Raw genomic sequence first — 25,982 nt, 5'->3', positions numbered from 1 at the left:
ATGGAAAATTTTACAAGATAATGTGACAGGTTTAACTCTTAAGCCATTGTCACAAACACGTTGGGAAAGTCGAATTGAAAGTGTGAAAGCAATAAAATTTCAAGTTCTAGAAATAAGAGATGCTTTGTTACAATTGGCAAAAACAAGTGAAGATCCCAAAACAAAAAGTGAAGCTAATTGTTTAGCAACATATGAGATTGAAAGTTTTGAGTTTTTGCTAGCTATGACTATTTGGTATGACATATTATTTGCTGTTAACACTGTTAGTAAAAATTTACAATCGAAAGACATGCATATATTGATGTTGCTATAGATCAATTAAAAGGTCTCATGTCTTTTTTAAAAAAATATAGAGAAGATGGATTTACATCTACTATGAATTCATCTAAAGAAATTGCAACCAAAATGGAAATAGAGCCTATATTTCGTGAAAAACGTATAATTCGTAGGAAAAAACAGTTTGATGAGAATGTTAATGATGAGGCAACACAATCCGCTGAAGAATATTTTAGAATTAATTATTTTTTATATATAGTAGATCAAGCTATTTCTTCAATTGAAAGTAGGTTTGAACAATTTCAAATATATGAAAATATTTTTGGTTTTTTATTTAATTTTGAAAAACTAAAATCACTAGATGATGATAATTTGAAAAAAAATTGTCTTAATCTTGAATGTTTTCTCACACATGAAACTCATTCCGATATTGATGTGAGAAACGGGCCTCTGTGAGAAACAAGTGATGGCCGTTTGTAATTGTTTTTTTTTTTCTCAGATAGAAAAATAATATTATATAATATATTATTATTATTTGGGGCCCTGTTAGAAGTGGGGGCCTTAGGCGGCCGCCTAAGTCGCCTATAGCTTCAGCCGGCCCTGGGTGTATGATGTTGCAGGAGGGAGAGTTGGGTTTGGTCCTGCTGGTTGTGCCTGAAATGGTTTGGTGATCAAACAGTCATGTAATATTAAACAATTGATAAAGATCAGCGGAAATGTTAATTGCCATAGCAAAAGAGATTGGCAATGGTTAATATTAGTGACTTAATTAGACACGTGTATCTAAATAAAGCCATGTTTGCAAGTTATGTATAACAAGGGTAACTTTGTTACGGATTTTGGGTTTAATATACACTTTACAAATCATATGTTGATAAAATTTGTAAAGTTGTAATTTTCAATTATGTTTTGTTGGCATTAATTTAATGTCAAATTTGATTGTATTTAGTTAATCATTTCCCTGTATGTTTGTGGGATTTAATGTAAGGATTGAGGGACATTCTGGGCTTTTGCCCTTAATTTTTTTATTTTTTTATTTAGCAATTTGCCCCTATTTCAAAAATATATAGGGATATGCTTCTGTTTCGATACTCGATTATCTTAAAATCGAGTTCCATGCAAATTATTATTATTATTATTATTATTATTATTATTTTTTTTTTTTTTAAGTCTGATCGGGCATAACTCAGTTTTCTACGAATCGAGTATTTCATTGAAACTCAATTTTAAGGTAATCGAGTATCAAAATAAGGGCATATTCCTATATAGTTTCGAAATATGGACAAATTGCTAAATTAAAAAAAAAAAAAATTAAGGGCAAAAGCCCAGAATGTCCAAGGATTGAGTGTGTGAAATTTGGTGAAGAACTGTGAAGAAAAGACAACTCGTGACTTGCTCGCGACTGGCTCGCGAGTGGACAATCCGTGAAAGGCTATATGAGAAGCATATGCTGGAAGCTGAAAAGTCAAGTGTCAGGAGGCATCTTGCGACTAGGCCAACTTGCAAGATGACCCACGTAATGCACTGCCAGCCTGTTTTAGTATGCTTGACTCATTATTTTACCCACACTATAAAAACCCACATTGCCCACGAAATTTCTATGCCTTCATGTCCATGAAGCAAGAGAGACCGCAGAAAACTACCACCTTCATCATTCTCATACTGTCCAAGTCAGCTCTCTAATAACATCAACTACCTGCAACGCTTCTACCAAAGGTTTAATTCACACACTCTCTCTCTCTCTCTCTCTCTCTCTTTCTCTACAATAATTAAGTTCTCTGATTGTATTATATGATCATCTTCATCATCAGCGTTATTATTATCTCTATCTTTTATTATTATTATTATTATTTTTATTATTATTGTCGTTGACCCTCCTACAAAGCAAAAAACTAGAAGGAAAAAAAAGATAAAAAGATTTTACGCTTTTATTGTCACAGAACCTGTAAAACTATAAATTTGGGAGGAATGCAATTTAGTCAAGTGGAGAAACCTAGTACAAGAATCGTAACAAAAAGAATGTTCATGGAACAATGCAATAAGTCTAAGGACATGGCATTTTTTCACAACTTTGGGAAATGATTGTTAAATAAAAAACATTTTTTGCAAGTTTTTTCTCACAATTATTTACATAATTTATTATAATGGATGTATAATAAAAATTGTGTCAATATATAATAGATCCAAATAAAAGTAATATTGTTCCAATAAAAGTCACCAATTTAAAAGTTGTGGAAATTTTTTTTATGAAAAATATTAATTTTGTCATAGCATTACTCCCAAACAATGGTAGAACTAGGATTTTCTTTATGTTGATAAGATTAAAACATGAGGAAAAAAAATCCTAATCAAAAGAATAAACTCATTACAAGAATTTTAAATAAGATTACTATTTAAAGTACACAATTATGAAATAGAACAATTTGAAATTATTTAGTAGAATAAATCAAAATTCCATAATATCGATCAGATATTGCAAAACACATTAGTATCTCTTCCTTCAAAAACTACATGCGGATCTTAGTTTTTTTCTGATTAAATAACGAAGCCTTTGTAAAAAATAAAATAAAATAATAATAATAATAATTTAACCTTTCATACGTTCTTAATATATTCTTTTTAGATATTAAAACCATTCTCTTTCTTATAGTTCATAAAATGAATCGATTTGAGAGAGAAAGAGAGACATGTAATAAGGTATAAACAGAATCTGTTTTATTTAATCCATCTAATTATTATTGAAAAAGTTTAAATGAAATTATTTTTTCTTTCCCCCTCTTATTAGAGAAACTGCGGTTATACAATAAAAATTTGATATATGTGATGTTGTACGTGTTATCAGTTTTGCATGCAACATGTCCATATACAACAAAAGTAGTAGTGTGTATTCAATCTACCAACTCAATGAATTAAACTTGACCTGTTTCAACCTATTTTTGATACATCATATTGGTTTTTTGTGATATAATGGATTGGATGTGAAAGCTCGAAAATGTGTTAAAACACAAGAGCTTGTTTAGACCTCCAATTAAAATTTTACGGTTAGATTGTTTTTACTCTAATTTATCTAAGTGCGGAACAAGAGTAAATGAAGCATAATAAACCGATAAAACTACTCTAGTGTATAAGCATGAATAACAAGCATTAAAAGAAAAGTACAAGAGTAAGGGAAGAGAGAATGTAAATACAAGATAACACGTTGATGTGTTATCGGGAAGGAAACCGAAGAACTCGGTGAAAAACCTCTCCACCGCCCTTCAAGCAGTAATCGATCCACTAGACAATCAGTTGGGATACATGGATTAGCAAGAGACCCTCCAAGCCTAATCTACCCGATGCACCTAAGCCCTCAAATCTCCTATTCTAACAAGGCTTCTCAGAATCGTGTCTTGTCTAGCTCTCTGGATCCCACAATAAGCTTCATGTTGCATCTGCCATCCTTGGCATCTTCCAATGCTTCCCAGCAGCACCAAAAACACTCTTAACACTTTGAATGTGTGTGGGTAGTGTTTGGGTAGAAATCTCCTCTCAATAGGTATAACAATGGGAGAGAGAATGAGAAAAAACTACAAAGATTTCTCTCTAAGAATGGGTAGCTCTCTCTAATAGGTGGGTGTGTTATAGAAACTTCTCTTAAAGTTTTTCTTTCTGAATAGCCTCTTATACATTTATGGGTAATGAGAGTATTTATAGTATAAGTAAAGGGTAAGAAAGTCACACTTAAAAATCCTCTAAGCAGAGAGTCTCGCGGGTATCTCGCGGGAAGGCCTTACCCACGAAATACTCATAAAATTGACAACCTGACTTGACTCTTTAGCTTTTAGTCATGTGCTTCTCACGTGCCCTTTTCGTGGGTGCCCTTCTCACGAACTTCTCGTGAGTTAGTCGTGAAATGCACTGATCTTCATTTAATCTTGAGTCTTCACCAACTTAATACTAAACCCAATACAATAAAATTTCACAAAATACAAGGAACAAAATTAAAGCAATTACAACACTTTTTGTCATGGAATAAAGCCAACATAAAACATAGTTGTAAATCACAACTTTATAGGATGGATTGTAATTTTTTTTTTTTTTTTTTTAAAGCTTGGTTGGGTCGAGTATGAGTTGAATTTTATTTTTTATACAAGTAGCTAGACACCAACCATGCTATTAATAATTTTTTGAAATTTTTTTATTTGGTTTATTTTGGATTTTGAGACTTTGTTTAAATTTATTTGTTTGATTTATTTTAGTATTTTGAGTATTAGTTTTGATGAAATTGTAATATTATTGTTCAATTGTATAAATTATATTCATTTGCTAAATAATGGGTTTAATGGTTGAATGAAACCCCACTTTTTTTTATTAGATAGAACAAAATAGCTGACAACCCAACCTAACCTAACTCAAATCTATGTGTGATCCTACAAGAGGGATTGGAATTAGTTTTCAAAACAATCATAGGTTAAGTTGGGTTATAATTTCTCAATCTAAAAGATGTGGAATTGGGTTGAAAATACATCAAATCCAATCCATACAAACCCTTAAATATAAGGTATATCTCTTTTTTCTTTTTCTTTTTTCACCACATATAGGCATATCACATATATTAATTTTTATTGTGATGCCTCAAATTGATTGAATATTAATTGAGTATGTGTTGTATGAGTATATGATGAGTTCCACATCAAGCAAATATTAAGGTGATCTAGACGTTATTAACAAATATTACATCTTTGACCAACATACCAACATAATTGCTATTAGTTAGGAGCATTCTCCAACCATAATACACAATCCTTTAACATGTAGAACTTTTTAAAAACTTTGGTATATTATGTAAAATATTAGATAATTTTGAGTGTTTTTTTTTTTTCTTGGGACTGTTGCACTCACTACAAATATTTTTGTGGGGACAATTATTAGAATTTTATTATTATAAAAAAAATAGAATTATTTACAATTTAAAAACCTATTATAGATAAAGAAACACGCCTTTCTAAATGCTACCTTAAAACAAAACCAATGAGATTTTTTTTTTCTTTTTTTGCTTCCTTAAAATGTAGTCTTCCAAAAAAAAAAAATTTTGAAAAGACTAAGTTCCTTATTACTTTTCCATAAGAAGACAAGGCCCGGTGTTGACACTCTATTTTGCAACCCGTATTTAACCTCACATGGAGGATAAAAGGGTAATTTTGCCTTGAAAATATGCATCTTGATTCTAGCCATTAGATCCTTAATCTCATTTCACTAAAATAATCTTGATGTTGTAACGATCAAATCGACTGGTCATAAGCCTTAATCGGACCACCAGATTGAAAGTTATCATCAAATCAAGTTTTAATGGCTGAGATGCACTATCACAAATTGAGTCCGACTATATATGATTATGAACAATTGATTTCAATTGGTTGTAAGTGTAATCAATTTAATATCAATGATGTATCATAATTTGATTGGTTAGGACTACATTTTATAGTGAGGTTGCATACATCTAATTAATTAGATAGTTAAACATTAATTATTCAATGAGTAATTTGTGTAATTATCTTTTAATTAGAGTAAATTTGAAACTAATTAAGCCTGAAACTGGAGTGATTGGAGCCATTTAATGTTAATTGGGAGCTAATTTGGGACCTATTAATGTTAATTGTGCTGAAACCATTTTCTAACAAATGACCTCTGCTCACCATTTCATTGATATCTCTCAGAATATTTTGAATCTGTGAATGAGGTTAATTTTCCCAGAAACTAGACATCTGGGGCTTCAATTTGAGTACAAGAACGAGACAATTCCGATCAGAATTGAGTTAGATATGATTTTTCAAAGATGGCTCTACAGGCTGTTACAGCAGCTACGGGAAAACCGAATTTTGGCTTGCTCCCCACTCCCACCAATCTCTCCATTTAATGCACTAGATTTTTCCCAAGGCTAAAATGAGGTCTAGGTTCATAATATTTGTCAACCCTCATTAAATGGCCTTCCATTCATATTCCCTCCACTACTACTATGTAAACCCTCCCTCTCCTTCATTCCAAGACAAAAAAAATCCCCCCTCTTCTCCTCTCTTGAGTTCTAGGGAAGTTGAGTAGTCTTGTCATATCTTGATTTTCCTGAGACTCAAGATATTGAATAAGACTCACTCTCCCTCTCCTAGTTCTTCTTCTTTCTCTACCCTTAGGACCTCCACCAAGAGTCTCCTCCTTCACCGTATGGATCTTGCATGAAAGTACAATTCATTTCCCTAACTTGTTTTTTGTGATGCCATGATTATAATTTAGGATTAAAGCATGATAGCGATTATTTAAATTCTCTTGAATATGTTTGAATGTTCTTAAATTTTCTTATGCGTTCTTTACATGTTATTGGTTGTTCATCACATGTTCACGCATATCACTAGTTTTGATCTTAAATTTACATCAAAAATATGAAAAACATGTTTGTTTCATAATTCTTTCAAACCCTTGAATCTAGGTTATCACCATCCACACACATTCACTAGAATTTTATTTTTCAATCCAAATGCAATGTTTAATCAATTGAATTAGGGTTTATCACATGCACACACATTAAATTCAACATGTAAATTGATTGACATACTAGATGATATGATATGATTGTTGGCCACCATAGTCTAGAAGACCGGTTTCACCGGGCAAGGTGGGTGCCTAACACTTTCCTACCTTGTAACATAGCCTCCGAACTTAGATCAAAGGTTAGTAGATCAAATGCTTATCCTTGTAATTTTTAATTTCTAGATTGTAACTAGGAAACAAAGCCATATACTTTATCTTAGATTATACCTAGGACCAAAGTCATGTAATTTCCTATGTTCAATGTAAATTCAATTTCAAATTAATAAAATGAGGGATTTTTCAATTATGGTTTTCTTAGTTTTTCCAATAATTAAATAAGTGGCGACTCTATTGTAAGATTTATATTGTAAACTAAACAAATGTGTGCAATATTATACAAATTTGCAAAAAATGTACAATACACATTTATTTAGAGACAATGTAAATCTTATATACAATGTAAACTAATAATTTTCTATTAGTTTATTTCAAATTTGTTAAGATCTAAATACGTTTTTTTTAGGTTTATGATGAAATTTTTTTTACTTTTGTTGTTGGGCTCTTTTTGTGTGTTTAAAAGACCAAAATATTGTTAAGAATATCATATTTAAGCTTATTTCAATTGTGCTAAAAAAAAAAAAAAAATTAGGGGTAGGGTTTTCAAATTTTTATTTTAAGAGAGACAAATAAAAAATATTATATATTATAAAAAAAAAAAATACCAGGTCATAAAAAAAAAAAAAAATCCATAACAAGAGAGGGAAAAAGAAAAATAAAGAAAATGATGAATTAGATTCTAATTACATTCCAATTTTGTTTGGTGATTACCAATTAATTTAATGCTAATTGTCTTTATAGTTTAAATGGACTTCAAACATTTGTGACAAATGTCATCATCTCTAATTTCGTGTAAAGTGTTTTGTCACGTAGATTCATGAATCTAAACTTAAAAAATATAAAGATAGTTAAAAGTCTTGTAATTTAATCAGGTAGCACATTATGGTATTACTATTTTCGAGACATCTAAGGTTCAAATCTCACATCCCCTATCATAACTATCAAATTATCAATATATATACTATATTTATATGTAAAATTTTAATTGCATAATAATTTTAACTTATTTAAAACTTTTTTATATATAAGAAAGTGGTGTCCTAACCTTTGACTAAACTATTTAAAACTATTTCAAGGCCATCTAAAACTATTTTCAGGAAGCATTTATTTGATACTTTGATAGAAAAAAAAGAAAAAAAAAGAAGCCATGTTTATGACATTTATTTTCAAGAAATATAGTGCTTATTTAGAAAATTAATTAAAATAATTTCTTGGACACATATGAAATAAATTAGTTTACCAATTTTTTTTAAAATTTCTAATAACGAATGTATAACTTGATTTATATTACTTTAAGTATTAAATAAGTTTAGTGAAACTCTTTATTTTTTTTATACAAAATAGAAATTCAACTCTAACCTAATCTACGTGTATATGTGTGTAAAGTTTTCTCCTGGAAACTTGAACCTCGGTCTTTGACCTCCACACCCCACAAGCACTTATACTTGTAAAGTGACCACCGTATCAAAAGTGTATGGTGGTAGTGAAACTCTTTATTAGTTAGCTCACATTCATGTTAAATTGACTCTTTAAAATTTTGAATTTCATGTTGTTAAAAAACGTTGAATTGCTTAAATTATTATCATTATAGCATCAACAATGAGACAATTGAGCAACGTTTCAGAATTTGAAAAATCAATAAGCACAATCGTAACAAAGTTATTAATTAAAATTTTTATCATTTTGACAAATCTAACATAATTAATTGTGTAAAAACATGTTGTAATCAATTAAATGCAAGATTCAGCCAAAAAATAAAAATAAAAATAAAAATAAAAATTGATTAAATGCAAGAATTGTTTTGTTTTGATCCTCATTATATTCAGTATTCATTTATAAATGTACTGTTCCAAATTCAAATTGATGATCCATTTTAAGTTCAGGTCCTAAAAGGGAGGCATCCTTAACGGTGATACACAAATATGGCCCATGCTTTCAAAGCAACAAAGACCAATTACTGGTTCTTAATCACACTGAAATCCTCCTTCAAGACCAATCTAGGGTGAACTCAATCCACTCCAAGTTCTCTAAGAACTCAGATGGCAACAAATTAAGAGAATCTCAGGCCACCACCCTTCCAGCTAAATTCGGTGGCACCATCGACACAAGTAACTACATTGTCACCGTGGGCCTTGGCACTCCCAAAATAGATCAAACCCTCACATTTGCCACTGGTAGCGGCCTCACTTGGGCAGCGTAAACCATGCGCTGGACAGTGCTATCGGCAAGTAGACCCAATCTTTGATCCATCCAAATCCACATCCTACACCAACATTTCGTGTCCTACACCCTTGTGCTCTCAACTCACTTCTGCCATAGGTAAACCATATAAATATAGTCTCATTCGACAAAATAGAAGGATTTTGCTACTGTCACTACCTATTTTGGTAAATCAATTTAATATTTCATTTTTAACAAATTTTGCTTATTAAAATAATTTCCTGTGATGTATTCTCTATCTAGCTAGTCAACATAACATTAACAGAATGATGAATTTAGAATCTCCAAAGTTTGTTCTATCTTTTATCTCGAAAAAAAAAAAAAAAAAAAAAAAAAACTCCAAAGTTTGGTGATTTTGAACTAAATTTGATGAAATTTTTTTCTTGTGTGGGGGGGTTTGGTTTTGCTTCATTTCATGAAATATTATTAGAAAAACTATGTATGTAGCTCCTCTAGTAAAATTAATAGTGTCCTAAGTACTGCCCTTTTGCAAAACGTAAATTGGAGAACTTCTTGCCCAATAATTGAAAAAACACAAATTATTTAGAGACTAGGTATAAAGTCACACATACACTTCTTTTATTATTAATTATATAAATATGATAGACTTTCAACTTGTGAAGTTTGTTCCATAATTATTTTTTATCATCAAGTCCAAGATATTAGTTAGTTTTTGGTGTATTTGGGGTTCAAATCTCAGATCTCTTATTTGACAAAAAGAAATTTTACAAAATGAGCTTAAGCAATAGTAAACATGTTAATTTGATACTATAATTTCGAAATTTTATTCATGCTGCAGGAAGCCCACGACAATGCTCCTCCAACTCAAAGTGCATATTTGTTGTGCAATATGGTGATCGTTTATTTACAATTGGGTATTTCAACAAAGAGAGGCTAACTATAACATCAGACGTGTTGGACAATTTCATATTCGGTTGTGGCAAGACAACGAAGGCCTCTTTAAAGGATTTGCAGGACTGCTAGGCCTTGGTCGCGGTCAAGTTTCCCTTGTTCAACAAGCTGCTCAAAAGTACAGGAAGTTTTTCTCGTATTGTCTTCCTTCCACAATTAGCTCAATGGGATACCTTCAAATGCAATCATTCTATTGCCTCAACTTGATTGGAATAATTGTGGGTGGACAAAGATTATCAATTCCCACATCGGTTTTTTCAACTGCGGGTACTTTCATTGATTCTGGGACGGTCATTACACGTTTACCTCCAACAGCATACAATGCATTGCGAACAAAATTTCGTAAAATAATGCGTAATTATCCAATGATAAGCTCGAGTTCTTCAACATTCGATACATGCTATGACCTTAGCAAGAGCCAGTCGATCAGTTTTGATTCCGAGCATAAGCTTTTTTTTTTTTTTTTTTTTTTTTTTTTTGTGTGTGGTGATGTGAGCGTGGATTTGGACAAAGTGGGAATACTCTACGTGTTGAGACAAACAGAAGCTTGTTTAGCCTTTGCTGGAAATAGTAATCCAAGCAACATTGCCATTTTCGGGAATGAACAACAAAAAGGATTAGAGGTGTTGTATGATGTTGTCGGAGGGAAGATTGGGTTTCGTCTTGTTGGTTGTAGTTAATGGAGTAAAAGTAATAATATAATAAAGTGAGCGAGTAACAAAGAAAACCTTTGTGTTAGCTCGTGGTGAGAATTATTATGGATTGAGATATAATAAATAAATCCATTGATAAAATCAATGGAAATGTTAATGAAGGTCGGAGGAGCCCAAAAAAAGGGATTAGTAAATGGGATTGTTCCAAAGGCCAATAAACCCAAAAGTAAAGAATATGGTAATTGGGCTCGAGAAGTCCTAAAAATTTAGCAAAAGCCCATGGGAATGTAAGAAGTAGGAAATAATGAGATGGGCCAAGTATGCCCCAAGGAATGAAATGGGCCGAGGCCCAAAGGAATAAAAATAGGCCGGGGAAGCCCAAGATGCTATGAGAATTTACCCAGCAAGAATATTGGCAATGAACACTAAAGGAAGGAATAATACATGAAACTGGCATGGCAGGCCCAGAGGAAGCCCAACGAACACAAGTTAAATGGTATCATGGCAAAAACAATTTAGTGGTATGGCAGGAGTATCGGTTAGCCCACAAACCAAAAGTGAAAGGAGACAGGGGCTGAATTAAAGAAGAAAAAGCCCATACCCAAGCAATATCTAGCCCAAAGAAGAAACAAGATGCAAAGAATGAAGACCCAATGACTCATCAACGGCAAAATAAGTTAAACGAGTAGTAGAACGCGTAGTAGGACCAGACAAACCCACAAGCAATGGCAAATGCATGATTCATGAACACTAGATAAGCAATAGACTCATATGGGAATGGAGCACGCACAAGGCTCAGGCACCACCCACTTGTACCCAGCCAAAACAGGGGCGGTGGGTCATGGGTCAGAGGTAAGAGAGTGTATGGTTTGGTAGTGAGGAGAAGGGGGAAGCCTATTCTGGGGTTTCCGCTTAAGCTATTTTGGGGAAATGTCTTGCAATGATGACATATCACCCAAATCACCAAAAGTGGCAAAGATAAGCTGAAATCACTAGGTGCATGCTATAGGAGTTAGTAAGAGAGAAACCCAACCCTTATCCAGATAGGAGTGCCATGAGAAGCAACAAAATAAAACAAAACTACTTTTTTCTACGAATGAAGCATGGCGCGAGTAGCACAAGGCAGTGGTGGTGGCTAGGTAGCCAACAGACCAGTGGGCAGTTTGGAAAGGACACCCACAACTGGCCAAAGTATTTGAGGGGTAAAATGGTAAATCTTATCATGGTAGGTAGTATAAAAATTCCTTAGTCGTGCACAATAAACAACAAAAACAAGAAGGAATAGAGAAAACACTAAAAAAAAGAGAATTAGAAACACACAAAAAAAAAAAAAAAAAAAAAAAGAGAGAAGATAAACAAAGAAAATAAGAGAGCCGAGAGTGAAGAGAGAAAACAAGAGTGTGAGTAAAAAGCATGCACCAATAGGCTACCCACTTTTCTCCCTCTCAATAGCCTCCTCTCTAGGAAGCTAAGAATATGAGATTAAGCCACTTAGGTCTATTTTCCAAAGTAGGTAATTTCTATGGCAGGATTCCCCTATGAGATTACCCACATTGGATATTGGTTCTCTTCTTGAACTTAAGTCTACCAACGAGCCAAGTTTAGCTGGCTAACCCCCTTCCTTCTTTTATTATGATTGTTCAAGTGCTGACGTTATTTTTCTTGTTGCTAATTTATTCATGCCATACTTATATTATCGTATTTTCCTTTTGCAAAATTGTTTAAACATTGTCTTTGGTCAGTAGCAAGTACTTTAGTTAAAATATTTTAGCTATCCTGCTATATTATGTTTCTCCTGTCGTAACGTTTTTATGACTGTATCCTACCATGGGCACATGACCAAGATCCCTGCCAGGGGTCCTAGCTTGCACACAAGCTGGCTTAAGGTTAGTTTCAATTGAGCCAGTTCTGACTCTCCTATCCCAGAATCATTAGGCCACAGTATGACAAGAGCAGTCTAACCCAGGATATAAAAAAGCCCACCATAAAGAGATAGATGATAAAAGAGATAATTATAAAGTGGAGTCCCAAGCAAGTCAGGCCACTTTAAGCTTATCTTGTTGATGGTCCCGAGGTAGCTCACTAAGTTGACTCTGCAAACTTGGCTCACTACCCATGCATGGGCTAAGTGCAGTGTTACGTAACACAAACTTCTCTTTTTTAATAATTCGATAGTTACAACAAACAGGAGGGAGGATTTGAATCCTAATTCTTTTCATATATAAAAGAGAGCATACAATACTACTTAGCTATAAAACTGTTGGCGTACTCCCCAGTTCCCACTATATTTATGTTGTAAATTTAGATTTTACGTGTGAGATGAAGGGGAAATGGATTCTAAGAGAAAGTTAAAGAGATATTCCTAGCTCCCTTTAATTCTTAACAATCATCCAATTAATGATGGATAGCCTGAGATAAGAAAACAAAGAAAAATGCCTATGAACTATACCCAGAATCAACCAATTTAATTAGGATACTCCGGTGGCAAATTCAGAGATAATTCTTTCAATAGAAAATTTGATAAAGTGTAAGCTTTCAATTTTTCATACATGTGCAATTTATAGCCCGCGTTTTTTGTAGTGACTATGGGCTCCTTGCTACTTATAACTTATAAGAGACCTCTAGGTTGTATTATGAGGATTTCATCCCCCTAAATCTTTAGGTCAAATTGTCCTTCTCATACTTTTTTTTTTAAATAAAAAAAGAAGGGGTCTCTAGTGTGGGCTCATCGACCCCATGCCATGTGACAACAATGGGTAATACCACGTGTATCATATGGGCCTTACTGAGGCTATCGCTCGAATCGCTCCTCTCTTTGTGCTGAAACAAGAACTCCTACCATCAAGCCACATCCCGTGTGGTTGTCCTTCTCCTCGAGATGAAGGGGACTACCCAATCCATTTTGATTATGGGTTCTTATTTGAAGAGGAAAAATTATGCATGACAAAGCTATCTAGACGGAGGTGGCACGAACAAACATGGCATGTACAAACCGAACGGCCACGTGGTATCCGGCCCATTATTATGTGGTCTCTAAAGAACCTTAAATAGAAAATACTTGCGACACACGATTAGTCCTGCTTTGTAGAGTCCTAACATGAGTAGAATTCTAGAATATACACGCGTTAATAAGTATCTTCCCTATAAGGAAAAGACTTATTCCGCAAATAAAAGAGTTTGGCCCTATGCTACTATAAAAACGCAAAGACCCTCAAGAAAAAGGTACGCACAATTTCTCTAAAGCTCACACTCTCTAGCATTATTGGAGCTCTCTTCTGACTTAACCTTCGGAGGGTCTTTGGCCAGTACCACACCAGTACTCTCTGTAAGGTCTTCTTTTTTTTTCTGTGTTGTGCAGGTCTGGTATCGAGCAAGTTGGAACCGTGTGGCTAACTGGTGATTTTTTCGGCATCATCAGTTGGTGTCGTCTGTGGGAAACACAGTTGAGATTCGTAAGCCATATTATCATTTCCCAGACAAAAGGGTTGCATGGTACTCACTCGATCTATGGCAACCACTAACAACGTTCAAGGAGAGGAACCACCCACGACGACTTTAGAGAGATAGGTCAAAACTCTCGCAGCTGCCGTGGAGCGCCTAACCAAATAGAACCACGACCTGGAAGAACAGTTGCACCAGAAGAATGCAGTACTAAATGACCAACAAGAAGATCAAGAAGGGACCAGCACTGAAAGGAGGAACCTAGAAAAACCTGAGGGCAGCAACGCCCCGAGCAGACCAGAGAGGCAACACATGAGCCTCCCATCCCTCACGGGCGCGGCTCCACCCTCTATTGTTGCGGAGATGCAGGTGATGAAGGAACAGATGGAAGTCATGATGAACACTCTCAAAGGACGAGTATCTAGCGACCTTGATAACCTAGTCAACAGAACCGACTCACCATTCACTACCCCCGTCAATGCCTTTCCTCTACCTCATAAATTTTGCATGCCGCACATAGACAGTTATGACGGAGTAAAGGATCCACTGGATCACCTAGAGACCTTCAAGACCCTAATGCTCCTTCAAGGGGTAGCAGACGAGATCATGTGTAGGGCCTTACCTACAACGCTTAAGGGCCTCGCACGGGTATGGTTCCGTCGACTGACGCCGAACTCCATCAGCACTTTCAAGAAGCTAAGCACTCAGTTCACTACACACTTCATCGGGGGACATAGGCATAAGAAGTCCACAGCATGCTTGATGAGCATTAAGCAACAAGAGGATGAGACACTGAGATCCTACATAACGCGCTTCAATAAGGAAGCGCTCTCGATTGATGAAGCCGACGATAAGATACTGGTAGCAGCCTTCACAAACGGGCTGCAAAAGGGTATGTTCCTTTTCTCTCTATACAAAAATGACCCAAAAACGATGTCGGAGGTCCTCTACAGGGCTACTAAGTACATGAACGCTGAGGACGCACTTTTGGCTTGAGACAAAAAGCCAAGAAAAAGAGAAAGGCAGGAAGATGCCCGACAGGACCAAGATCGAAAGGATGACAAACGCTCCAAGCCCCCTGTGGGAAAATTCACGAATTTCACCCCGTTGACTGCCCCAATAGACCAGGTACTAATGCAGATCAAGGACGAAGGATCCCTGACCTTTCCTAAAAAGTTAAAGGGAGATCCCAATAAGCGATCTAGGGACAAGTATTGTCGTTTCCACCATGATCACGGACATGATACGGCTGATTGCCACAACTTAAAATAGCAAATCGAAGCCCTTATTAGACAGGGAAAATTGCAGATGTTCGTCAGCAAGGAAAGGATAGATCAGCAACATCAAGAGCAGCCACCTCAACGAGAAAATGAGCGCCCCAGACCACCTATAGGGGATATAAGAATGATCGTAGGGGGTATGACAATTATGGGGTCGTCCAAGAAGGCCAAAAAGACATACCTTAGGATGGTTCATAACGTCCAGCTAACGGGCTCTATACCAAAGATAGCACGGATAGATAGCCCGATCGTAAGATTCTCAGAAGAGGATGCCCGATGTCTTCACCACCCTCATGATGACGCACTTATCGTCACCTTACGAGTGGGGGACATCAACATGCACCAGGTGCTAATCGACAATGGTAGCTCAGCAGACATCCTATACTACCTAGCGTTCCAACAGATGAGGATTGATAGAAAACGGTTAATACCAACAAATGCTCCGTTGGTTGGTTTTGGAGGTACGAAGGTATTCCCATTGGGCGCGGTCATGCTTTCGGTAACATTAGGTGATTATCCTCAGCAAATCACTAAGGATGTGACTTTCCTTGTGGTCAACTGCTCATCCGCTTATAATGCTATCATCGAACGACCCACCCTTAATTCATGGAAGGCGGTAACGTTAACATACCACCTAATGATCAAGTTTCCTACGGAGTACGGGGTTGGAGAGCTACAAGGAAATCAGGTGGCCGCACGTGAGTGCTACATTGCCATGATGGAGATGGAAGATCATCAACAGACCATGTGCATAGAAGAGCAACGGACCATGGCAAAGGAAGGGAACCTACCACCTCGAAACACTGGACGGGTAAAAGTTGCAGCACCCATGGTACACGGAGCACGTACGAAAATACTACCAGTAGAGATAATATGAAGAACAACGGTGCTCCCTAATTTCCTAGTTTATTTAGTTTTTTAGTTTTACTTAGTCAATTTTTTGCTAGAATATGTTTTTAAGCCCAAGGGGGTAAGTACTTTTCTACAAATGCATGATTTTTTAATAAGAGGGATATTCAGACACAACTATGTTTTTCTACCTGTATTCCTACAAAGTCCACAAGATGGACGGATCACCTCAAGAGGGTAAACGCTCCCACAAAGTGGACGGATCATCCAAGAAGGATGAAAATTACAAGTCCATAAAAGAGGACGGATATAAATTTCAGTCCACAAAGTGGACGGATCATCCCAAGAAAGATGAAAATTACAAGTCCATAAAAGATGACGAATATAAATTTCAGTCCACAAAGTGGACGAATCATCCCAAGAGGATGAAAATTACAAGTCCACGACCCCAAGTGGACGACCAACAAGGTGACGAGGTAACACTTAGTCACCTCAACAAGTCCACGACCCCAAGTGGACGACCAATAAGATGACAAGGTAACACTTAGTCACCTCAGCAAGTCCACGACCCAAGTGGACGACCAACAAGGTGACGAGGTAACACTTAGTCATCTTAACAAGTCCACGTCCACTTGTCCACGACCCCAAGTGGACGACCAACAAGGTGATGAGGTAAAACTTAGTTACCTCAACAAGTCCATGACCCCAAGTGGACGATAAACAAGGTGACGAGGTAACACTTAGTCACCTTAGTCACCTCAACAAGTCCACGACCCCAAGTGGACGACCAATAAGGTGACGAAGTAACACTTAGTCACCTCAACAAGTGGACGACCAACAAGGTGACGAGGTAACACTTAGTCACCTTAACAAGTCCACGACCAAAAAATGACAACCCAAAAAGTGGATGGACAAAAAAATAAATATAAAATATAAAATAAAATAAAATGGACGGATGCATGTCCATGAAAAAGGTGGATGGACATCCGCCAAAAAAAAATAAAAATAAAAATAAATAAATAAATAAATAAAAAGGGAGGACGAGTGCATGTCCATTAACAAAAAAATGGATAGTCGCATGTTCATGCATGTCCATGAAGAAAGTGGACGGACATCCACAAAAAAAAAAAAAAAAAAAAAAAAAATAGAAAATTTTCCGGTTCATAAAAAAAAAAAAAATAAATAAATAATAAAAAAATAAAAAAAAAAGAAGCAAAATTGACTCAAATTCATGTTAAATTGACTCAAAAAAATTATGAATTTCATGTTGTTAAAAAATGTTGAAGCTGATTAAATTATTATCTTTATAGCACCAATAATGAGACAATGAGCAACGTTTCAGAATTTGAAAAATCAATAAGCACAATCGTAACAAGTTATTAATTAAAAAAATTGATCATTTTGACAAATCTAACGTAATTATTTATGTAATATGTGGGTAACAACTTATTTTATCTTCTTCTTTTTTCTGCATTGGTTTTTATCGTTTTTATAATATTCTTTATGGACGTAAAAGCATGCTGTAACTGATTAAATGCAAGAATTATTTTGTTTTGATCCCCGGTATATTCAAAATTCATATATTTATGTACTGTTCCAAATTCAAATTGATGCTCCATTTTAAGTTCAGGTCCTAAAGGGGAGGCATCCTTAACGGTGATACACAAATATGGCCCATGCTTCCAGAGCAACAAAGAACAAGTGCAGGTTATCAATTACACTGAAATCCTCCTTCAAGACCAATCCAGAGTCAACTCTATCCACTCCATGTTCTCTAACAACTCAGATGGCAACAAATTAAGAGAATCTCAGGCCACCACCATTCCAGCTAAATCTGGTCTCACCATCGGCAGTGGTAACTACATCGTCACCGTTGGCCTCGGCACTCCCAAAACAGATCAAAAACTGGCATTTGACACTGGTAGCGACCTCACTTGGGTACAGTGTAAACCATGCGTAAGACAGTGCTATAAGCAAGTAGACCCAATCTTTGACCCATCCAAATCCACATCCTACACCAACATTTCATGTCCTACACCCTTGTGTGCTCAACTCCCTTCTGCCAGAGGTAAACCATATAAATACAATCCCACTCAATATAATAGAAAGGGTATTGCTATTACTATATACCTATTTTAGTAAATCAATTAAATTAGCTATTTTTAATAAACTTTACTTATTAAAATAAATTGGTCGTAATGTATTTTCTACATCTAATTAACATAATGGTAATAGAATGACGAATTTAGAATTTCCAAAGCTTGGGGATTTTGACATTAATTTGATGAAATTTTTTCTATTTATATATTTTGTCGCTAGCTTCATTTCAAATAATATTGTTGAGTAGCAAGATTAGTAGTATCCCAATCGTTTTGCAAAAAGTAAATTGAAGAAGTTCTAACTTCTTGCTCAGTTTCACACACTTTTTTTAAGGAATCCTAAATTTGAGGATTTGGTACATGCAATAATTTCAACATTTATTAACACTACAGGAAGCCAACAACAGTGCTCCAATTCAAAGTGTTTATACGGTATATTCTATGGCGATGGTTCGTTTACAATTGGATATTACAGCAAAGAAAGGCTAACCATAAAATCAGACGTGGTGGACAATTTCGTATTTGGCTGTGGTCAAGACAACGAAGGCCTCTTCAAAGGCATTGCCGGGTTGCTAGGCCTCGGTCGCGGCCAAGTTTCCCTTGTGCAACAAGCCGCTCAAAAGTACAGCCAATTTTTCTCGTATTATCTACCTTCCACAACTAGCTCAACGGGGTACCTTACTTTGGGAAAAGGCAGTGAAATTTCGAGTTCACTAAAATTCACACCTATTTTAACACTTTCTCAAGGGAAATCATTATATGGCCTCAACTTGGTTGGAATAAGTGTGGGTGGACAAAGATTATCGATTCCCACATCGGTTTTTTCAACTGCGGGTACTATCATTGACTCTGGGACGGTTATTACACGTTTACCTCCTACAGCATACAATGCATTGCGAACAACATTTCGAGAAATGATGCGTAATTATCCAATGACAAGCTCGAGTATTTCACTATTTGATACATGCTATGACCTTAGCAAGAGCCAATCTGTTTCAATTCCGCGCATAAGCTTTTTTTTCGATGGTGATGTGAGGGTGGATTTGGACAAAGTGGGAGTAATTGTCATGTTGAGCCAAACGGAAGCTTGTTTGGCCTTTGCTGGAAATAGTAATCCAAGCAACATTGCCATTTTCGGGAATGAACAACAAAAAGGATTAGAAGTGGTGTATGATGTTGTCAGAGGGAGGATTGGGTTTCGTCCTGGTGGTTGTAGCTAATGGAGTAATAGTAATATAATAAAGTTAGCGAGTAACAAAGAAAACCTTTGTGTTAGCTCGTGGTGGGAATTATTATGGATTGAGATATTCTAATAAATAAATCCATTGATAAAATGAATGGAAATGTTAATGAAGGTCATTGGACAAGATCTCAAATGTACCATAATTATCAAAGGTATCTCTTGGACCTTTTGAGGATTAGTGATTTAGAAATTAGAAAAATCCTAGTAAAATCCTCAATGTTTAAAATAAAATTTGAGCGAAATTAGAGGAAATCTATGTCAGAACTCCTCAAGTTCTTCTTCATTTATATAATGAAATTTTAGTTTTAATACATGTAAAAGTGAATATGGTGGCAAGTTCTTTTTTGACTGAAATGGTGTTAAGTTATTTAAAATCTTATTTCACCATAGATTGAATAATGATAACTGATTTTAGGTTAGAATGTACTAGTAACCCCAACTTAAAATTCTTAAAATCCCAATTTCATGTTTAAGTGAATTATTTAATTATTGTTATGTCACTAAAATCTTGCATGGATAAAAGAAAATAGTTCTAATAAATATTTGTTTATAAATGCTGAATACAACAATTAGAGTAAAGCCAAATGCATCTATATGCCAGATACAATAAATAATAAAACAAATAAAGTAGTTCCTCACCATCTCTACTTTCATTTTAATGAATTTTTAGTAATGGTATTCTAATAGTAATAGGCATTGAATATTATGCTAAATTAACATAGAATTTTAGAGAATCATGAGAGTAAGATCATATTGTGCTAGCTCTTTAAAAGAATGAAATGTATTTATGTTTTTTTTACCATATTCCAAACTTTTCTTTTTTAATAATTCGATTGTTATAGAAAGAGGAGGGAGGATTTGAATCCTAATTCTTTTCATAATGGAGAGCATACAATATTACTTAGCTATAAGACTCTTAGCATACTCCCCAATTCCCACTATATTTATGTTGTAAATTTGGATTTCACATGTGAGGTGAGGGGGAAATGGATTCAAAGAGAAAGTTACAGAGATATTCCTAGCTCCCTTTAATTCTCAACAATCATCCAATTAATGGTGGATAACCTGAGATAAGAAAACAAAGAGAAAAGCCTATGAACTATACCCAGAATCAACCAATTTAATTAGGATACTCCGGTGGCAAATTCAGAGATAATTCTTTCAATAGAAAATTTGTTAGAGAAGTGTAAGCTTTCAATTTTTCATTCATGTGCACTACGGGCTCCCTGCTATTTATAAGAGACCTCTGGGTTGTATTATGAGGATTTCTTCCCCCCTAAATCTTTAGGTCATGTTGTCCTTCTCGTGCCTTTTTTTTTTTTTTTTTTTGAATAAAAAAGAAGGGATCTTCGGTGTGGGCTCATCAACTCCACTCCACTTCACGTGACAATAATGAGTAATACCACGTGTACCACACGGGCATTTCTAGGGCTATCACTCAAACCGCTCCTCTCTTTGTGCTGAAACTAGAACTCCTACCATCAAGCCGCACCCCGTGTGGTTATCCTTCTCCTCAAGATGAATGGGACAGCCCAATCCATTTTGATTATGGGTTCTTATTAATATTGACTTCCCAATACCACAACATGTGAATGAAATATGATTGGCTAATTAATGGAAGTTTTTCTCTAAACTATTATACGATTTAATTTCTTTTTCCTATAAAATTTAATACACAATTAGTTTTACAAAGCTGTTAATTTTCAATTATGAGAATAGATAATAATTTTGAGAAGCAATTGTTTTGCCGTATAAAAGTCAGTCACCTATAAGAACTCAAATCATTCACGAAAGTGATAAAGATAAATTATAACGCCATTGAAAAAGCCATAGGATTAGGAACCCTATGGAACAGGCTTAAAACTCATGAATGTGGATGTGCCATACCAAACATAAGGATTACATTCAGATTATGATTCCACTTATAGAAGTTCATTTCAACATTATCAGAGTTCTAATTTCTTTTGAATAAAAAGAGCAAAGCTAAATTGCTTCTATAGGCCAAATACAATGAAAACCAACAAAAAAACAAAAGGGCAGATAAAGTAACTTCAAAGTTCAAACTGCCCGTGCTTCTCTTTTGCTAAAATTAGTCGCAGGCCCACGTGATGCGTGGGAATATTTGAAGATAATTTTTTCTTTCTAAAAATTAAACAATTTCTATTATATCCAACTAGTATGTAGCCCCGTGCTACCGCACAGGAATGGATATATTATTAATCATAAGTTTATGCTCAGCTAAGTCTAAATTTATATTATTAACCAGAAAATTTCATTAACAAAACTTAGCAGTATATATATTTTACACAGAAAGATGAACCTTGGTGACAATGTTTATCCAAAAGATCAATTCACACTTTTGAATCTTCAATCTCTATTGGTGATTGAAATTTTCACAGCTTAAAAATTTTTAAATTAAAAAAAAAAAAAAAAAAAAAAACCCTCAGAGTTGTACGATGGGTCATTTTGTAACATGATGGGTATTTGTGTGAAGAAAAAACCTCTGAAGTTCTATGGCTGATAAAAGAAATTCTCTCCAATCTCTTTTTATAGAGAGATGGGTTTGTGCGTGTTTTTATATTGTTGTATTATCACGAAACAGATCCAATGGATTTAGATTGGTACTACCGATTCCCAAAGCATAAGTGTTTAATGTGTTATTAATTTCATCTCATTGGCTTCTGCATATGACAGCAAAATTAAAAAGAATTAGATTGTACACGTGCATAGTAAAATTGGACTCCAATTTCAGATTCTAATTGAATAATTGGAATGATAATATATGATAGTAGTAACAATAGGAAAATTCAAATAAAATTTTGGATTAAATTGTAACAATCTGAATAAAAAATTCCAGTAGAAAGACAGGGTGGAGTGATCCACTCCAAGAAGGCGACCAAACTTGCGTAAATATAGAATAATAAATCTCTCTCCGGAAAATTTACATTGTTCATAACCTTTACCTTCACTGAAAATTTTAAAAACATAGTAACTCACATCTACCATCCAGACATCTACAATCAGGTCCTCTCCAATTCGCGTGAGATTCCATTGATCACTAAGTTCCTTTGCAACCTACAAAAAGTATCATCCATCGGTCCACAACAGTGCTTTCTTCATTGTTATAGGTGCCAAACCTGAACAAAAAGCCAAATATAAGGATAGTGAATTTTAGGCATAATGTGCATCTAATCACATATTAGCAATTTATAACAAATGTAAAGATGCAAACTTTGTAAGTGAATAGTAAACAAAACTCAGTGTCAGAACCAAGAAGAAAGTACTTTAATCCGAAACTCAGTGCAAATGTAAAGATGCAAACTTTGTAAGCAATTTATAACAAAGATGCAAACTCTAGCTTTGATATCTTTTTGGAAATTATGCAATGTACCCAAACCAAGTTCTTATCACCGATATTAATCTCTTTGGTTTTCACATTTGACTGCAAAATCAAGAAAAAACTTAATTAGCATAGTAACTCACTTGACCCAATACATAGAAGTGGTTTTAATGAGAATGAGTCCACATATATTTAGCCACATGATGCAAAATTCAACTTCAATTTCAGATTCTAAACACATGGCACAAAATTAGAGTCCTAATTTGGAATTCAATTTCACACTCTCTCTGCTTCACCTATTATTATATATATAGATTAGGTCTACTTCGGTCCAATTTGATCCACTCAATCAATTTTGGTCCCCTTCAATCCATTTTAGACTAATTGGGCCTTAAATTGATTCTTTTTGTAAGTTGCATTTTTAAGTTTAGCTTAAAAATTCATTTTTTCTTAATTTTAATAGACATTAAAAACTAGAAATTTGAGCTCTAAAAATGTAATTAAAATGATAAATATTCAAAAGTCTTATTCGATCCACATTGGTTTTATTTGGCCTATTCTTTCCTATTCAGTCCATACGGTCATAATCTGTCCTATTTAGTCCATTCTATCCACTAAAGTTGCCATAGTTTTTTAGTGGAGTTTTGAATTTGGTCATCCATAACCATAATAGATTAGAAATTTGACTAAACTAGATTACTATTGGGCAAGTCAAACCTAAATTCATTAGTTAATGAGAAAATTAAGCAATCTAAATATATTCTAATAATTTAAACTTATCCTTAATAAGTTTAATTCCCCACATATAATGTTGTCTTTTCCCTTCTTTTTAATGCAATCCCCAAATTATTTGATTCAATTTCTCCCATTAAACCTGTCTCCCCATTACTTATATGTATATAAATAATTAAATATAATAGTTTTGTTTTGTGTTCTTTTATTTTTGGGTACATTTTGATGCTTGCTTTTTAATGCATCTTTTGTGTATGTCAAACCTAATACAAGAATAGTAACAAAAAGAATGTTCATGGAACAATGCAATAAGTCCAAGGACATGTCATTTCACAACTTTTGGAATTGATTATTTAGAAATTTATAAAAAAAAAAATGCAAATTTCTTTTCACACAATTATTGACATAATTTGTTGTAATTGATGCATACTAAAAGTTGCATCAATAATAAATCCAAGTAAAAGTGATTAGTTCCAATCAAAAACTCTAATAATTTAAAAGTTGTGAAAAAATAATTATGAAAAATGTTTGTCATGGCATTACTCCCAAACAATGGCAGAACTAGGAGAGTGTCATAGCGTGTGATGAAGCATCTTTTTTTTTTTTTTCCTTTTTCTTTTTTTTTTTTTTTTTTTTTTTTCTTTACTTATATGTATATAAATAATTAAATATAATAGTTTTTTTTTGTTTTTTTTTTTTTTTTTGGTGGTACATTTTGATGTTTTCATTTTAATGCATCTTTTGTGTATGTCAAACGACTCAAACCTCATTGAAAAATCAAAAGAAAAACCTTCTAGGTTAGAAAACCCGATTTGATTACTTGGTCCTTGATTTTTTTTTTTTTTTTTGGGAGAAAAAAGGTCCTTGATAATTAATTGAGAAGTATAATGTCCATAACATTTTAAAGTCGTGTAATTTCAACTTGTCTAAACATACATCTTACACGGTAATAATTACCCAAAAAAAATTTCATTTTGACCAACATCAGTTAAAAGCCAAGCAGTTTAATTGACTAATGATAAAACGACATTAGATTCTAGGGTTTCTCTCACGCCGCCTAGGGTTTATCTGCTAAGGCTTCTCTAGTTAGGTTTTCCTAATATTGTGTGTAGAATTTTGTCCTTCCCTTCGTGGAGGTTTCTCTGTTCCCTTCAAGCCCTTGTGTTTGATAGGACAGAAGTTGGTTTTTGTATTTCTCTACTACGGTGTGGTGTGGTTGCCCATCTCAGTGACATGGCAAACATTAAGGATCTCTGTTCTTGGTTTTCCTTGACAGAAGAAGAAGAGCATAGGGTTGATGTACCTCAGAAAAAAGAGGTTACCATTGTTCGTTTAGCAGCAAAATTTTTTACAAAGAGAGTGGTTAACGCAGAGGTAGTCAATCAAACCTTTAAACCGCTATGGAAGCTTATCGGAGAGATGAAGATTCGAGACATTGACAGTAATATCTTATTGTTTGAGTTTGACAATGTGATGGATTTAGAACAAATGTTGGAGTTTGAACCATGGACCTACGATAAAAGCATTGTTGTTTTTCGTCGTGCTGTGGATGTAAAGTCCACTCCCTTGCTTCCCTTCAATTCTATTACTTTTTGGGTGCAACTGCACAATGTCCCAGACCAGTGTCTTACACAAGCGATAGGCGAAGCAGTGGGTAACACAATTGGGTCTATAGTACATGTGGTTGATCCGGAGGATGATGGTGAGGGGGGTGAGTTCTTATGAATTCGGGTTTTGATTGATATCACTAAGCCCTTTCCACGGTGCTACAAGCTGTGGTCAGAGGGAAAGCATGTTGGATGGGCGTTGCTTAAATTTGAACGGCTTCCCAACTTCTGTTATTAGTGTAGGAGGGTTACTCACAGTGAGAGAGACTACGAAGTGTGGATTCGAGGGAAAGGGAGTTTGAAAAAAGAAGATCAACAGTATGGGGAATGGCTTCGTGTTGATCTGGTGTGACATACCCAAAAAATAGTGGTGGTGGTGTCTAGAAGTTCTCGTGGTGCACCGCTTTGGAAGAAGGGACTTGCAATGGAGAGAAAATTGTCAACCACAAAAGACTTGTCCAGCCAAGGAGCTAATGTATCCAATTCCGGCAAGGGGGGTGTGAAAGACAATCTTAGGACTGAGGCAAATTCCATGGAGGCCGAACCATCAGGTGTGGTCTTCTCTAGTCTTGATAACTCGCATAGTAATGAATCCAGTGATATTGTTGAGAACTCTGTGGACTTAGTTAATAGTAAGGGGCTTCATGGTACT

At 34.7% G+C, this 25,982-nt stretch overlaps 2 protein-coding genes and 1 pseudogene across 2 annotated transcripts in view; all 3 read left to right on the top strand.

Moving 5' to 3' along the window:
* LOC111997102 (aspartyl protease family protein At5g10770) overlaps window positions 1-2,081 on the top strand; it is a 5,785-nt gene extending 3,704 nt beyond the window's left edge. Inside the window, exon 2 of the mRNA XM_024029152.2 lies at window positions 871-2,081. Coding sequence (XP_023884920.1) covers window positions 871-934 — 64 coding nt within the window. The 3' untranslated portion in view covers window positions 935-2,081. The remainder of the gene's footprint in view (window positions 1-870) is intronic.
* LOC111997103 (aspartyl protease family protein At5g10770-like) lies at window positions 993-10,766 on the top strand (annotated as a pseudogene).
* A 4,722-nt stretch (window positions 10,767-15,488) lies between these two features.
* LOC112005688 (aspartyl protease family protein At5g10770) lies at window positions 15,489-19,628 on the top strand. Its single transcript, XM_065775049.1, has 3 exons — window positions 15,489-16,305; window positions 17,940-18,377; window positions 18,802-19,628. Exons 1-3 carry the CDS (start codon window positions 15,489-15,491, stop codon window positions 19,626-19,628), a joined length of 2,082 nt encoding a protein of 693 aa, XP_065631121.1.
* Window positions 19,629-25,982: the final 6,354 nt, after the last annotated feature.

This window comes from Quercus suber, unplaced genomic scaffold, assembly GCF_002906115.3.
Source record: "Quercus suber isolate HL8 unplaced genomic scaffold, Cork oak 2.0 scaffold_104, whole genome shotgun sequence".
Lineage (NCBI taxonomy): Eukaryota > Viridiplantae > Streptophyta > Magnoliopsida > Fagales > Fagaceae > Quercus > Quercus suber.
This window is presented reverse-complemented; position numbering and strand designations above follow the sequence as displayed.

What these genes read in the sequence shown, in the direction of transcription:
- LOC112005688 (XM_065775049.1), top strand. Translation starts at nt 15,489, where the DNA reads ATGTTCGTCAGCAAGGAAAGGATAGATCAGCAACATCAAGAGCAGCCA. An exon ending in ACCCATGGTACACGGAGCAC is followed by an intron (nt 16,306 to 17,939) that starts GTACGAAAATAC and finishes TTTTAAGTTCAG; the next exon opens with GTCCTAAAGGGGAGGCATCC. An exon ending in TCAACTCCCTTCTGCCAGAG is followed by an intron (nt 18,378 to 18,801) that starts GTAAACCATATA and finishes TTAACACTACAG; the next exon opens with GAAGCCAACAACAGTGCTCC.